The sequence below is a fragment of the Bubalus kerabau genome, chromosome 1 (assembly GCF_029407905.1).
Source record: "Bubalus kerabau isolate K-KA32 ecotype Philippines breed swamp buffalo chromosome 1, PCC_UOA_SB_1v2, whole genome shotgun sequence".
Taxonomy (NCBI): Eukaryota; Metazoa; Chordata; class Mammalia; order Artiodactyla; family Bovidae; genus Bubalus; species Bubalus kerabau.
This window is the reverse complement of record NC_073624.1, coordinates 124,654,400-124,670,850: the sequence shown is the minus strand read 5'-3', so window position 1 is coordinate 124,670,850 and position 16,451 is coordinate 124,654,400. Positions and strand designations below refer to the sequence as shown.

At 44.1% G+C, this 16,451-nt stretch overlaps 1 protein-coding gene across 7 annotated transcripts in view; it reads left to right on the top strand.

Moving 5' to 3' along the window:
- The first annotated feature begins 27 nt into the window (after positions 1–27).
- Positions 28–16,451, top strand: part of TAF5L (TATA-box binding protein associated factor 5 like) — a 31,768-nt gene continuing 15,344 nt past the window's right edge. The window contains exons 1-5 of one of the 7 annotated variants that reach the window (XM_055587868.1): positions 57–199; positions 1,605–1,764; positions 6,699–6,864; positions 12,025–12,169; positions 15,317–15,421. In XM_055587868.1, coding sequence (XP_055443843.1) covers positions 12,028–12,169; positions 15,317–15,421 — 247 coding nt within the window. In that variant the 5' untranslated portion in view covers positions 57–199; positions 1,605–1,764; positions 6,699–6,864; positions 12,025–12,027. The other 6 variants (XM_055587887.1, XM_055587865.1, XM_055587862.1 and 3 more) reach the window with 6 other exon arrangements.

The following is a 16,451-nucleotide window of genomic DNA, read 5'->3' as shown; positions in this document are numbered from 1 at the left end:
CCCAGCCCGCGGCGGCTCCGCATTTGTCAGTCATGGGGCGGCCGCCCAGAGCCGCCGCGGGGGCGGCGGGGCTCGGGGCTCGGGGGTCCGGCTGAGCCGGCCGCGGATAGCGAGCCTGCCGCGAAGGCGACGGAGGCGGACGCGGGGCGACCCCGGCGGCAGCGGCGGCGGGGGAAGCGGGAGCCGCCTGGGATGTTCAGTGAGTGCGGGCGGCAGGCGCGGGTGGCGGCGCGGCCTAGGCAGTGGGGGCGGGGCGGGCCGGCGTGGCTGCGGGCGGCGGCCCCGCCCGGAGGCCCGGAGCGCGGGCACGCTCTCTCGGGCGTTTAAGCTAGAGGAGTGTCTCTAGGCCAAAGTCGGGCTGAAACTTGGCACATGGTGGCGGGGAGGACGCTCACGAGCGCGGCGGTCCCCACCTGCAAGGGCGCCCTAGAGGCGGCCGCACCCCTGACAGCCGGCTGCGGGCTGTGCGCCGCGGAGCGCGGAGGCCGCTGAGCGCCTGGGCGAGGCGTGGGCGGGGAGCCGAAGGTGAGCGAGCCGGCATCCCGGGCTCGGCGGAAGTGCGGCCCTTCAGACTGCGGCCGGGGGCCCTGCGTCGGCCCCCCGCGTCGGCCGGCTGAGCTCTGACCTCTGACCTTGCAGGTGGAGGTCTCGGAGCTGAAAGCCGGCGTGCGGGACCCGGGCCGCGCCGGGAGGGGCGTGCGGGGACTGTCTGCTCCTAGGTGACCCAGCGTTGCGGGGTGAGGGGAAGGGGACTGCGGTGGCCGATCTCGGTCTGGGTCCCAGCCCTGCTTGAGGGTGGAAGTCAGAAGAGCAGTTCGGGCCGTGTCCTTACACTCAGGGAAGCTTCTCGTAGTGGATGGGCTTGGTGTCTACATCGGCCTTCTGTGGAAACCATGTACCTACCTGTAATCTCTATGAGCATTCGTTTCTTCTTTTGGGGTATTGACTGATAACTTAAAAGTGGACTTTTTAAAGGATACCCAAAAAAGGAATAACGTATGAAAATGCCTGACAAATAGGATGTGTTCTGTTAATACTAGTTATCGGCTATTACAATTACTTTTTTGGTAGAGTACTTGGTAGATTCCTTGTGGGCGTGGATTTTTTGCATTAAATGAGAGGTATGCTAACTTTTGATTTTTATGAATTATAAATATTTCCTGCCTTAAGAATCCATATTAAGCTGGGAAACCAAAAAGTGGGCTTACCTTGAGCATTTTTTTTGTTTGTTTTGGTCATCAACAGTAAATCAGTGTGTTTGGGAGTGATTTTGATGCTTCTGCCTCTAAATGTGTTAATACTTGGTTCTGTCACTGGGAAATTAGGTAAAGTCCTCCCTTAACTATGCAGTCAACCAATTTTTTGGTTTTACTTTTGCAAACAGACATCCTTCATAATACCTATGAAGGACATCTTTGGAGAAAGGGTTTTTGTTTGATGATTCAGCTGGAAGGAGGCCCCAAAGATGCTGTTAAACAGCATTACCCAGGACAGTGCTAGAAGCCCTTCTAGCCTCTCTGTGACAGGTAGCTTCTCAGGTAGTAACTATTCTGATCATGCCTTCAACAAGCATGTGGTAAGTTCTCCCTGTTCTGTTCCCCAAGAGAACCCTTGGAGCAGCAAGACATAAAGGGGAAGAGCTCAGACCCAGCAGCCAGGTGACCCAAGCGCCCCCCCTCAACCTGGGCACTGTGGACCCCACGGCACCTGTCTGACTTCTGTGAGCCTCAACTTTCTCATCTGAGGAATGTTCCCTCCCCTATGGTCAGTAAGTGCTAGGTATTAGTATAATGGTGGTGTAGGAAACTAATAGTGTGGTGATTCCATGTGGTGATTCCCAGGATAGAAGTTTGTTCCAGGGTTTGGTGGGCAGAGAGAATCAGGCTTGAGGAAGAGATGGCCAGGCTGGGCTGTGAAGCCTGAGTGAGACTTAGGTAAACCAGATAGGAGTGCCAGTTGGGGGAGAGGGAAAGGGGAGGGGTTCCTCCAATTAAAGAAGGAGGCTTTTGACCAAAGCCCCTAAGGCTAGACAGCGGGGTGGTACCCACCTGTTTTGTAAACAGACAGATCAGAGTAACCTTGAGATGACTAGATGGAGATGGGATTTTTTTTTTTTTTTTTATCTTCCCCACTGGTGGAGGAAGGAGAAAGTTTTTAAGCTCAGCACAGATGGCATCAGATTAGCTTTTTGGAAAGATTAAACCTGTTGTAATGTGGAATTGAAAGTAGGGAAGGCCCAGCCACTTGTCCTGGTAGCTTTGTGTCTGCCTTTGACTCTGAAAGGAAAAGGACTGCTTACTAGAGGCAGGTATTTTAATCCAAATCTGGAAGCTTAGAGAGCACTTTGAGAAGGCATGAAGAAACCTGGAGACCATTCCAGGCAACTTTTTCTCTTGAAAAGATCTTCAGGGATATATTTTATATGCCTGACTACAAGACAGGATCTCCCCCCCACCTCCCCCATGAAGTTCAGTTCAGTCGCTCAGTCGTGTCCGACTCTGCAACCCCATGAACCGCAGCACACCAGGCCTCCCTGTCCATCACCAACTCCTGGAGTCCACCCAAACCTATGTCCATTGAGTCGGTGATGCCATCCAACCATCTCATCCTCTGTCGTCCCCTTCTCCTCCTGCCCTCAATCTTTCCCAGCATCGGGGTCTTTTCCAGTGAGTCAGCTCTTTGCATCAGGTGGCCAGAGTACTGGAGTTTCAGCTTCAGCATCAATCCTTCCAATGAACACCCACGACTGATCTCCTTTAGGATGGACTGGTTGGATCTCCTTGCAGTCCAAGGGACTCTCAAGAGTCTTCTCCAACACCACAGTTCAAAAGCATCAATTCTTTGGTGCTCAGCTTTCTTTATAGTCCAACTCTCACATCCATACATGACTACTGGAAAAACCATAGCCTTGACTAGACGGACCTTTGTTGACAAAATATCCCTGAAAGTATCCCTCTTAAAAGAAAGTGTCACCACACGCTTAAGTGTCTCCTATTACAAACACTGTAATTACGCTTTCCAACAACTAAGATGCCGTTTGGGAAATGTACTGGACTGAAACAATCTCAGTCAATGCTAGTTTGGGATTATTTATACAATCAGTATAGTATTAATTAGTGATAAGTAAAAAAGGTATACCCACCTGAATGGGTATTGATGGCTTTGTTGACATTTCCAGTGATGTGCGGGTTCAAGAAGTGCTCTGTCATAGGTGATTTGATATTTGCGAAGATGATGTGTTCTAGAAAATGGAATTGATGATTCAGGGTGGCTAAAGTGACCACAGAGGCATAGATGTTGAAGATATAAATGGATGCTTGCGTGCATGCTAAGTCGCTTCAGTGGTGTCTGCCTCTCTGCTTGTCAGTGGTTTCTGACTCGATAGACTAGAGCCCGCAAGGCTCTTCTGTCCATAGGATTCTCCAGGCCAGAATACTGGAGTGGATTGCCATGCTCTCCTCCAGGGGATCTTCCTGATCCAGGAATGGAACCTTTTTTTAAGTTAACCAAATATTTTTCTTTATTAATTTTCTTATTGCAAGGGTAAAGTTGTCTTAGGTTTGAGCTTGCTTTTATTTGAATGTTTTACAGACAGTAACTGCTGCTCTGTTTGTTTACTGAAACAAATTCCTTTTTCCTTTCTCATTTTTTTTTTTTTAACTTGAAGATGGTTTAAAGAACTTTGTGTATTGGCAAGCTTTAGAAAATACTATAGAAAATTCCTATTCATAAATCTTTGTTTAGCTATCAGGTAAGATATCTTTCTGGTAAGATGTATTTAAATGTATCTGTATCTTAGTAACCTTACAGGGTTTGATAATAAGAAAAAGGTAGTACCATTTTTACAAGCAAAATACTAAACTTTTGGAGATTTGGCAATTCAGTAATCAGAAGTATTTTGCAAAACTTTGTGAATTGACATTTTTAAGTCATGATACTGCTGCTTTACTTTCACAAAATAATACCATGCTCTGGAACTGTGTTCAATACAGTAAGCATTGGCCACATGTGGTTGCTTTAATTAAAATGAAAATTTCAATTCTTCAGTTGCATTAGTCACATTTTAATTGCTAAATAGCCCTTTGTGGCTGGTGGCTACCACCCTGAACAGTGCAGAGGTACAACATTTCCATCATTGCTGGAAGGCCTGTGGGCAGTACTCTTGTTGTAGTTGTTAAGTCATGTCCCAGTCTTTTGTGATCCCATGGACTATAGCCCGCCAGGCTCCTCTGTCCATGGGATTTCCCAGGCAGGAATACTGAAGTGGTTGTCATTTCCTTCTCCAAGGGATCTTCCCGACCCAGGAATTGAACCCACATCTCCTGCACTGGCAGACGGGAAGCCCATGGGCAGTACTACTCTAGAATAAAAAAGTGATCTTTCCACTGCGACACACACGAGGGTTTAATGTCACTAAAGCATCTCCAGAACCTCATTTGAATCCTGTTTCAGAGAGAATGATAAACATAGGAAACCATATCCCCCTTATTCTGAGAGCACAATATCCTGTTTCTTCTGTGTGCAGACGTTGTAAATGGAGTACATGTGAAAAGTTTTCTTTATAAAATCAGACATGGTAGATATGGGTTGGAGAAGGCAATGGCACCCCACTCCAGTACTCTTGCCTGGAGAATCCCAGGGACGGGGGAGCCTGGTGGGCTGCCGTCTGTGGGGTCGCAAAGAGTCGGACACGGCTGAAGTGATTTAGCAGCAGCAGCAGCAGCAGATATAGGTAGCCATTCTATAGATTGAGCCATACCCTTCCACGTTAACAAACTTGATTAAAAATAAGTTTTCTGAGCACTAAAACAAGTGTTGAAGTAGGAATTAAATATTTGTGGCTTTCTTGGTTCATAAAAATACAGAGAAATCACATGCCCAAAGTAAACCGTTGGGAATTCCAAGCAGGAGCTAGACAAAGCTCACTTTATTTTTAATGTGAATTTCCAAGATAAAAGCCCTGTTCTAGGGAACTGTTCATCTGGGGCAACTAAGAAACAGTGATGGCAGGAGAGGGCAGCTGCATTGGTTGTGGAGGATGGTTTTTAGCATGGAGTAGCATAATCAGATTTGTCTTTTTCTCTGACCACCTTCAAAAGGGTGTTTGAAGTAGGCCTAGAGGTGGGAGGGTATTGGAATAGTTCAGGTGAGAAGTGATTTGTGCTGTCAAAAAGCAGCAGTGAGGATGTAGCACAGTGGCTACAAGACAGAATCCTCTCTGGAATAGAAGGAGATGATGGCCGTTTAGAGGTGAGGTTGGGGGAGACAAGAGAAGATGACCACTAGTTTTTGCTTGTTTGGTTGGTTTTGTTTGAAGGATGGAAGAGGGGAGCCAGAAGACACACTTGCATGGGAGGTGGCGTATTCAGCATCCTGGAAACCATGTAAAGATAATAGGGGGAAAATGACTTAGATTTGACAAGGGTTGAGGAATCTTAAGTCTAAGTAAACAGCTCGCTGATGTTGGCTGGCTGGGTAAGGAGACTACTGCAGGTTTGGAGTGGCTGGGGGTAGGAAGCTATGGGAGAAGAAAGTAATTGACAAGAAAAGACTTCTGGGACTTTATGGAGGTCTCAGCTGATGTTAGAGAAGATCAATTTCTAGTGTCATCTGGCTGCCAGACTATGATTTCTGCTCCACCCTATCCCCTCCCAGATTGTACATTGCTTCCTAAGCCCCCAGCTGTGAGCTTTTTTCTTGTGGCATATTATTTCCATGGGAAAGAGCACAGCTTTTAGTTATTCTGCAAGTTTTAAAATTATATCATATATGACCGAAACCGAGAATAGTCTGGTTCATTTATTTTTAAGCTATGATTTATATTTCCACAGAGTATTTAATCATGATAATTAATGCAAAACCTTAGGTTTTTAGATGCTACTTAGAATGATCTGTCGGAGAAGGCAATGGCACCCCACTCCAGTACTCTTGCCTGGAAAATCCCATGGATGGAGGAGCCTGGTGGGCTGCAGTCTATGGGGTCTCTAAGAGTCGGACAGGACTCAGCGACTTCACTTTCACTTTCACGCATTGGAGAAGGCAATGGCAACCCACTCCAGTTTTCTTGCCTAGAGAATCCCGGGGACAGGGGAGCCTCATGCGCTGCTGCCTGTGGGGTCTCACAGAGTCGGACACGACTGAAGCGACTTAGCAGCAGCAGCAGCAGCAGCAGCATTTTGTATTTGTATATAAATATATGTATTTTTGTATATGCGTATCTCCAGCCTTTACTGTTTGTTCTGTTGTATGACTTTTATGCAATTGAAAAGTCAATCTTCAGATTATGTTTTAAAAAATCTTCAGATTATGTTTTGAAAGAGTCAACATGAATCAGTTTGCAAGGATTATTTGTCAGTGATTTTGGAACAGCTTGTTTGGTGCAGTATCTGGATAAAACATTTAGTTATTCACTGAAAGAAATTTCAATGGATAAAAATTACATATGGATAGATTTTTTAATATTTAAAGAATAACAGATTTTTGGAATATGAGGAATTTTAAATCTTAAAACAAATGGAGGAAATCACAAAAGAGAAGTCCAATGCCTATAATTGAAACTGAAAACTTAAACATATCCAAATAAATTATCAAAAACACATCTTCCACATACAGCAAAAAAATTAGAAGCTCTTGATTTAGAGAAAGTTACCCTGATGGGGACAATCACTTGTGTACAGATAATGTTGTTTGCATTCCAGAGTGGACACCATGTTTTGATTCTGAAGAAGAAAATATTTTTTACATCACTGGAGTGAACCTAGAAAATTCATCCAGCTGTCAGTGTTCATCTGGACTGCAGTATTCTTCACTTCAGGCAGAGGAGCATTTGAGGCCAATAGCAGCATCAGGGGTTCCTGATATTCTGTATGTGTGTGTGTGTGTATGTGTGTGTGTGTGTATTTGGCTGGGCCAGGTCTTAGTTATGGCATGTGGGATCGCTCCCTGAAGTGAAAGTGTTGGTCACTTAGTCATGTCCAAGTCTTTGTGACCCCATGAACTGTAGCTCATCAGGCTCCTCTGTCCATGGGATTCTCCAGGTAAGAATACTGGAGCGGGTTGCCATTCCCTTCTCCGGGGGATCTTCCTGGCCCAGGGATCAAACCCGGGTCTCCTGCGTTGCAGGCAGATTCTTTACCATCTGAGCCACCAGGGAAACCCCTAGTTCCCTGACCAGGGATTAAACCTGGGCCCCCTGCATTGGGAGCGCATAGTCTTAACCACTGGACCACTAGGGAAGTCCAAGGAGTTTCTGTCCTTCTTGATCATAAATTTAGCAGTGAAGGAAGATAGTCCTTTTGAAGGGGAAATTTCAAACTAGCTTGAATTACCACCTCAAATTAGTTTGAATATTACCCCTGCATTTCCTCCGTTATAAGAATTCATGAGAGGATTTCCCTGGTGGTCCATTGAGAGTCCACATGCCAGTGCAGGGAATGTGGGTTCAATCCCTAGTCCAAGAAGTACCCATGTGTCATGGGGCATCTAACCCCAAGAGCCACAACCACTGAAGCCCATGTGCCCTAGAGCTGGTGCTCTGCAACGAGAGGTCACTGCCGTGAGAACCTGTGCGGTTCAGATAGCGAGTAGCCCCTGTTTGTCACAACTAGAGAAAGCTCACACAAGACAGCGGAGACCCAGCACAGCCAAGAATAAAATTAAAGGAATTCCTGAGAAATTTTCTAATATGTATACATATCCTCTTATTATTCTGAGGCTTATCTGTACCTGGTATTATAGATCAAGAGTGAAAGAGGTAAACAACATGACAGAAATGTAAACACACGGAGTTTGGGCGGGGAATCTGTGGGGCTTCTATTTTTTTAACCATTTTGTATTGGGGTATAGCCGATTAACAATGTTGTGATAGTTTCAGGTGAACAGCAAAGGGACTCAAGCGAACAGCCATGCATATACATGTAACCATTCTCCCTGTAGGGCTTTATTATTAGGTTGGTACAAAAGTAATTGCGGTTTTGGACCGTGAATTTTAAATCATTATAACTAAGTTCAGACACATCTTTATTAATCAAAATAGGAGCTGTTACAATCAACACATTTTTGCCAACAAGAAAAAAGTTTATTTCTGTAGCATAAAAATGCATGCTTTGGGATTTGACAAACTCTTCTAAAGCATTTTCTGCCTTCTGCTGGTTGTGGACACGTTTTCCCTGCAAAAAGTTGTCACGATGCTTGAAGAAGTGGTAGTTGGTTGATGAGAGGTCAGGTGAATGTGGCGAATGAGGCAAAACTTCATAGTCCAATTCATTCAAGTTTTGAAGCATTGGTTGTATGACTTGCAGTCAGGAGTTGTCATGGAGAAGAATTGGGCCCTTTCTGTTGACCAGTGTTGACTGCAGTTTTCAGTGTATCTCATCGATTTCCTGAGCATACTTCCCAGATACAGCGGTTTCACTAGGATTCAGAAAGCTGTAGTGGATCAGGCAGGCAGCAGACCACTAAACAGTAACTGTGACCTTTTTTTAGTGCAAGTTTGGCTTTTGGAAGTGCTTTGGAGCTGCTTCTCAGTCCAGTCACTGAGCTGGTTGTTATATAAAACATATATAAATATATATATAAAATAAATAATACATATATAAAGTAAATATATATATATATATAAAACAATCACCGGTTGTTATATAAAATCCACATTTTGTCCCACATCACAGTCTGATTGAGTAATGGTGTATTGTTGTGTATATTAAGAGAAGACAATACTTCAAAATGATGATTTTTTTTTTTTTTGGTTAGCTCCTGAGGAACCCACTTACCAAGTTTTTTCACCTTTCCAATTTGCTTCAAATGCCGAATAACTGTAGAATGGTCGACATTGAGTTCTTCAGCAGCTTCTTGTGTAGTTGTAAGAGGATCAGCTTCCAGTGATTGCTTTCAGCTGGTCGTTGTCAACTTCTGATGGCCAGCCACTACTCTTCTCATCTTCAAGGCTCTTGTCTCCTTTGCAAAACTTCTTGAACCACCACATTAGCTAATTGATCATTAGCAGTTCCTAGGCCAAATGCGTTGTTGATGGCGCAAGTTTTCTCCACTGCTTTATGACCCATTTTGAACTCAAATAAGAAAATCGTTCAGATTTGCATTTTGTCAAACCTCATTTCCACAGTCTAAAATAAATGTAAAATAAACAGCAAGAAATAGTCATTAGCAAAAAAAAATAATGTGAGAAATGTCATTAGAACATAATATATAACCACATTTATTATAAAAATGTGGTTATATCAGATCAGATCAGTTGCTCAGTTGTGTCCAACTCTTTGCGACTCCATGAATCGCAGCATGCCAGGCCTCCCTATCCTTCACCAACTCCTGGAGTTCACTGAGACTCACGTCCATCGAGTCAGCGATGCCATCCAGCCATCTCATCCTCTGTCATCCCCTTCTCCTCCTGCCCCCAATCCCTCCCAGCTCAGAGTCTTTTCCAATGAGTCAACTCTTCACATGAGGTGGCCAAAGTACTGGAGTTTCAGCTGTAGCATCATTCCTTCCAAAGAAATCCCAGGGCTGATCTCCTTCAGAATGGACTGGTTGGATCTCCTTGCAGTCCAAGGGACTCTCAAGAGTTTTCTCCAACACCACAGTTCAAAAGCATCAATTCTTCTGCGCTCAGCCTTCTTCACAGTCCAACTCTCACATCCATACATGACCACAGGAAAAACCATAGCCTTGACTAGACGAACCTTTGTTGGCAAAGTAATGTCTCTGCTTTTGAATATGCTATCTAGGTTGGTCATAACTTTCCTTCCAAGGAGTAAGAGTCTCTTAATTTCATGGCTGCAGTCACCATCTGCAGTGATTTTGGAGCCCAAAAAAATAAAGTCTGACACTGTTTCCACTGTTTCCCCATCTAATTCCCATGAAGTAGTGGGACCAGATGCCATGATCTTCGTTTTCTGAATGTTGAGCTTTAAGCCAACTTTTTCACTCTCCACTTTCACTTTCATCAAGAGGCTTTTGAGTTCCTCTTCACTTCCTGCCATAAGGGTGGTGTCATCTGCATATCTGAGGTTATTGATATTTCTCCTGGCAATCTTGATTCCAGCTTGTGTTTCTTCCAGTCCAGCATTTCTCATGATGTACTCTGCATATAAGTTAAATAAACAGGGTGACAATATACAGCCTTGATGAACTCCTTTTCCTATTTGGAACCAGTCTGTTGTTCCATGTCCAGTTCTAACTATTGCTTCCTGACCTGCATACAGATTTCTCAAGAGGCAGATCAGGTGGTCTGGTATTCCCATCTCTTTCAGAATTTTCCACAGTTGATTGTGATCCACACAGTCAAAGGCTTTGGCATAGTCAATAAAGCAGATATAGATGTTTTTCTGGAACTTTCTTGCTTTGTCCATGATCCAGTGGATGTTGGCAATTTGATCTCTGGTTCCTCTGCCTTTTCTAAAAGCAGCTTGAACATCAGGAAGTTCACGGTTCACATATTGCTGAAGCCTAGCTTGGAGAATTTTGAGCATTACTTTACTAGCATATGAGATGAGTGCAATTGTGCAGTAGTTTGAACATTCTTTGGCATTGCCTTTCTTTGGGATTGGAATGAAAACTGACCTTTTTCCAGTCCTGCTGAGTTTTCCAAATTTGCTGGCATATTGAGTGCAGCACTTTCACAGCATCATCTTTCAGGATTTGGAATAGTTCAATTGGAATTCCATCACCTCCACTAGCTTTGTTCGTAGTGATGCTTTCTAAGGCCCACTTCACATTCCAGGGTGTCTGGCTCTAGGTCAGTGATCACGCCATTGTGATTATCTGGGTCGTGAAGATCTTTTTTGTACAGTTCTTCTGTGTATTCTTGCCATCTCTTCTTAATATCTTCTGCTTCTGTTAGGTCCATACCATTTCTGTCCTTTATCGAGCTCATCTTTGCATGAAATGTTCCTTTGGTATCTCTGATTTTCTTGAAGAGATCCCTAGTCTTTCCCATTCCATTGTTTTCCTCTATTTCTTTGCATTGATCGCTGAAGAAGACTTTCTTATCTCTTGCTATTCTTTGGAACTCTGCATTCAGATGTTTATATCTTTCCTTTTCTCCTTTGCTTTTCGGTTCTCTTCTTTTCACAGCTATTTGTAAGGCCTCCCCAGACAGCCAGTTTGCTGTTTTGCATTTCTTTTCTATGGGAATGATCTTGATCCCTGTCTCCTGTACAATGTCACGAACTTCATTCCATAGTTCATCAGGCACTCTATCTATCAGATCTAGGCCCTTAAATCTATTTCTCACTTCCACTGTATAATCATAAGGGATTTGATTTAGGTCATACCTGAATGGTCTATTGGTTTCCCCTACTTTCTTCAATTTAAGTCTGAATTTGGCAATAAGGAGTTCATGGTCTGAGCCACAGTCAGCTCCTGGTCTTGTTTTTGCTGACTGTATAGAGCTTCTCCATCTTTGGCTGCAAAGAATATAATCAGTCTGATTTTGGTGTTGACCATCTAGTGATGTCCATGTGTAGAGTCCTTCTCTTGTGTTGTTGAAAGAGGGTGTTTGTTATGACCAGTGCATTTTCTTGGCAAAACTCTATTAGTCTTTGCCCTGCTTCATTCCGTATTCCAAGGCCAAATTTGCCTGTTACTCCAGGTGTTTCTTGACTTCCTACTTTTGCATTCCAGTCCCCTATAATGAAAAGGACATCTTTTTTGGGTGTTACTTCTAAAAGGTCTTGTAGGTCTTCATAGAACCGTTCAACTTCAGCTTCTTCAGTGTTACTGGTTGGGGCATAGACTTGGATTACTGTGATATTGAATGGTTATAACCACATTTATTTAAAAATGTATTCCAGTATAAAACAGCAAATTTAACAACACAAAAGCTACAATTATATTTGTACCAACCTAATATCTAGGGTATTCTCATTTTCCATGATTGAAGTTGGCGGTGGTCATTGTGACAGTAGATAAGGTGGGAGAGAGGGTGAGGTTGGTCATTAAGGCTCTCAAGTCGGCTCGGTGGCCCCTACCCATGCATGACATCCAGCTGTCCGTGTGACTCCCCCACAGGTCATGAAACGGGTCCGCACGGAGCAGATCCAGATGGCCGTGTCCTGCTACCTCAAACGCCGGCAGTACGGGGATGCGGACGGCCCGCTGAAGCAAGGCCTGCGGCTGTCGCAGAGCACTGAGGAGATGGCCACCAGCCTCACAGGTACCTTGCCCCTCTTCCAGAGGCAGCAGCTGGCCCAAGTGCCCCTTTGAAAACCCATCATAACACACCCTCCCTTGGAATCCCAGGGCTTTTGAGCTGTTTCTGATGTTGTGTGCGACTTTCTCCTTCCCTGAATGGGGCCAGGGTCGTCTCTTCCCTCTTGCATGGGCCCCTCCCATCTCACCTGGACCTCATTCATGGAAGGCCAGGTTCTCCAGGATGAGTCCTTTGGGAAGTGGTTGGAAGTGTTGGCATCATACACATATTCCTGAGACTTACAATGTGGTTTTGCTTTTGTTGTTTGAAATTGTTTTGAAATTGGATTTGGAGTTTTTAGAAAAATTTTTGAGAAATTTTCCTGCGGTACTCTTAGATTGGTTATAAGTGTCTTTAAATGGCCAGTGGTGAAGCTTGAGATTACAGTGCCTTCTCTCACTCAGCCCTGGCTCCTCATAAGAAGCCCAGCAGGCATCTGCCTCCTTGTCTTCCATGTCAGACTCACTCACTCTCCCTCACCTTAAGGCTCAGACGGGTTCCCCTGACAAGGGAGGGGCCAGGTGATGGACTTGGAATAGATTCCTGAATGCCTTACTGTTTCTAGTAAGATGGCCAGTGTACCAGACATGAGTAATTCCTTCTGAACTTGGCATCACAGTCTTGGGTAAGCGCCTGCTGCCTTGTCTTCTTTGGAACCTGTGCTGCTGCTGATAGACAGTAGGGCAACCACTGTAAAATTTGTGTTCCCAGTTGTCTTGATTTAGATATAATGGCATATCAGGAGAAATTCTAGAAAATTGCCAGGAAAAGTGAGAAGCATGAAATGTGATTATCATAAAATTTTATCCTGAATAATTTAATTGAGTAATCTGAATAATTATGTCTGCATTCAGCAGACAATCTTGAAGGCCTGCCGGTGGCCAGGTGCTAAGAAGTTCTAGAGAGAGCTGAGACTTGATCCTGGCTTCTGAGGTGCTTCATATTATAGTCGGGAAATGAGGCAGGTAAATCAGCATTCGTGGGAGAGTGACATAGTGAGTCCTGTGAGGGGGATGCTCAGCCTCCATGAAGACAAAGAACATACTCTTTACAGGTAGATCAGCAGGTCAAAAAGGCTTCCCAAAAGGTCTAGTGGTTCCCAGCATATAGTCAGGGGTCAGTAAATCATAGAAAGAATGAGCTGAGTTTCCAAAGAACCATTAGGAGCTTATCAGAGGGGAGAGTTGAAGGGGAGCATCCAAGGTACCAAATGTGGATTTTTGGAAGATGACTCTGGTGTCCATGTTAACCGAGGAAGGGCCAGATGAGAACCAGGGGAGCTGCTCAGAAGGCTACGGTATGATCCAGTCTAAAGTGAGGACAGCCTGAGCTGAAAGGCTCAGAAGAGTGAGGGGTGGACGTGGTGAGCACTTGTGACTAAGGACTCAAGACTGGCTTCCTCATGGAGGGGCAGCAGGAGAAGGAGGCTGTTCCTACATGTGCAGCCTTCCATCAAGTCTCTTGAGTTTCAGAGGGGACACTGATTCTTCTCACCCATCTCCCCATCTCCGTGTGTTGTATGTCATGACTCTGCTTCCTTGCTACATAAATTACATCCGTGCTTAATTACATGTGTGTCAGTGTTTCATCCAGATTGTCGCTAAAGATGGCTCCTCAGTCCCCAGCCACCTTTTCCCAGTCCTGAGGTTCCCACCCCCAGCAAAAAGGGTAGGAGAACTTTGCTTTTCTTTTTGGAAAGTATGAACTCACAGAATGGTGATGAAGTATATGTTTACATCCTGACTATTGAGATTCCAGCCTTCTTCCTCCTCACATTACTGAGAACTTTGGCAGCCAAGCACCTACTGACCAGGAAAGTGATTAACTATCGCTTGTCCCTGGTGAATCTGCCCTGCCCAACAAAAGAGACCTAAAGACATCACCAGGAAGATGCCATCCGTGTCCTCTTGGGTGATAAACCCACGCCCAGAGTTCTTATCAGCTCTGTGATGCTGACTTTCAGAAAACTAGAGACTGTTGGTTCAGACCTTGAAAGAAACTGATCTATTTCACGTGAAAAATGGAAGCGAAAAGAAATGATGAGAAGCATCTTGGAGAAAACAAACAGCAGAAAGAAGAGAAACCTCAGAAATACCATCACTGATAGTCTTAAAACAAGAGAATGCTATTTTGAGAGAAAAAAGAACATTCAAATGTTTGTGTTGTTGTTGTTCAGTTGCTCAGTCATGTCCGACTCTGTGACCTCACGAACTGCAGCACGCCAGGCTTCTCTGTCCATCACCAACTCCCGGAGCTTGCTCAAACTCATGTCTGTCGTCCCCTTCTCCTGCCTTCAGTCATTCCCAGCATCGAGGTTCTTTTTTAACGAGTCAGCCTTTCACATCGGGTGGCCAAAGTGTTGAAGCTTCAGTTTCAGCATCAGTCCTTCCAGTGAATATTCAGTTTGATTTCCTTTAGGATTGACTGGTTTGATTTCCTTGTAGTCCAAGGAACTCTCAAGAGTCTTCTCCAGTACCACAGTTCAAAACCACATATTTATGTATGTACATGTACTTACATGACAGTACAACTGAAAAATCATTAGAAGAGTTGAAAGTTGAGAAAGCCTCCCAGAGAGTACAGCAGAAAGATAAAAAATGGAATCTGGGAGAGGTTAAAGGATCAGTTCTGGAAGCCTATCTAGAAATTGTAGGAGTCCCAGAAAGAAAATACAAGAGAGAGTCAACAAAATGATTCAAGAAAATTTCCCAGAATTGCAAGATGTGACTTTCCAGATTGAAAGGGCCCCCTGAATGTCCAGCACCAAGGTTGAAGGTAGACCCATCCCAGGGTACATGATAGTGCAGTACCAGGTCCTAGGCTCAGATGCGTCCAGAGGAGTCTTTCATGAGTCTCTGCACCTCTCCTCTCATCCGGCTTGTGTATCCTGTGCTTTATACCTTTTGTTCCTCTGCTGTCACATCACTGGGTGTCAGGAAGGGCAGGTAGATCTGTCAGTCATACTTAACCAGAAGCCCCAACGTCCTTTGAAAATGTACTGAGATGCCCAATGCTACTGATGCCCCTCAACACCAGCTGCCACCTGTCCTGCCACATTTTAGGCTAATGATTGTCTTTCTGTATGCATCTTGTCTGTCTCTTCCTCTGTAGTCCAATCAGAATCTGGTTGTGCCAACATAGTGTCCGCAGCCCCTTGCCAGGCAGAGCCCCAGCAATATGAAGTACAGTTCGGACGGCTGCGGAATTTTCTCACCGGTAAGTACTCAGCACCAGCACCCTTTTTTATCAAAAAGGGGTGATGCACATTTCCCTCAGAACCTGCTATGTTCCAGCTATGGTTTAGGTGCCAGGGATCCAAAGGTAGTTGAACACAAGTCTTGTATTCAAACTTATAGTTTGTTGGAACTCCTGAGAGAGTTAAATCAGGAGGTTAAAGGGTTCTGAGTATGCTATTCACTAGTCCATGGCTTTCAGCACAGTGATTGTGACTTGTGCTGAATAAGTGGAGGCTCAGTCAGCCCTGTAAGGATGCCTCCTTACATGCAGCGGATGTGAAATGGACGTTGCTATCACTGCCAGTAAGATAGTACATCTCAAAATGGCCTTTTTCCCATATTTCCAAAAGTGCAAGAGAGTAATAATACTCATGCATCAGCAACACAAAATTTAAAAGTTGTAATTTAGACCAGTTTGTGGGTGGTGTAATAACCGTGGAAATACAGAACCAGTAGAATGAATTATAATGAGGTTTCATAATTCACTGTTTGACTTTGTCACTTTTAAAAATGAAGTTATGTAGCCTGTCGATGCCTTTAGTTCCTCATATGTAGAGTAAACAAGGCTATTCAAAGACAAAACCAAGTGATTTTGACTAGTCCTAAGACAACTGATTATAATTTTAACGTTGGAAAGATGATTACAATAAAAGTGACTACGTTAATTCTGGTTATTAATCAAAGTCTTTTGTTGAGTACTTTCCTTACACAAAACATCTTGAGGTACAAGAAATACAAAACTTTCTCTTTCTCAACAGATGGAGAGTAATTAGCCACGTATTAGTTAGTAGAAAATTATAGTTCAAATACTTTGAAGTTGTTTTATCGTTCTTTCCTTATTTGAACGATCCTTGACTTAATAATTTTAGTAAGCAATCAAGTATATAAACCAAAAATAATATACCTGATTACACACTGAGAGTTCTAATTTTACTTCACCCTCATAGTGGCTAGTGTTTTAAAGCAAAGAATCCACATTTCCTGCATTCTGTAGTTGGGCAAAATGACCA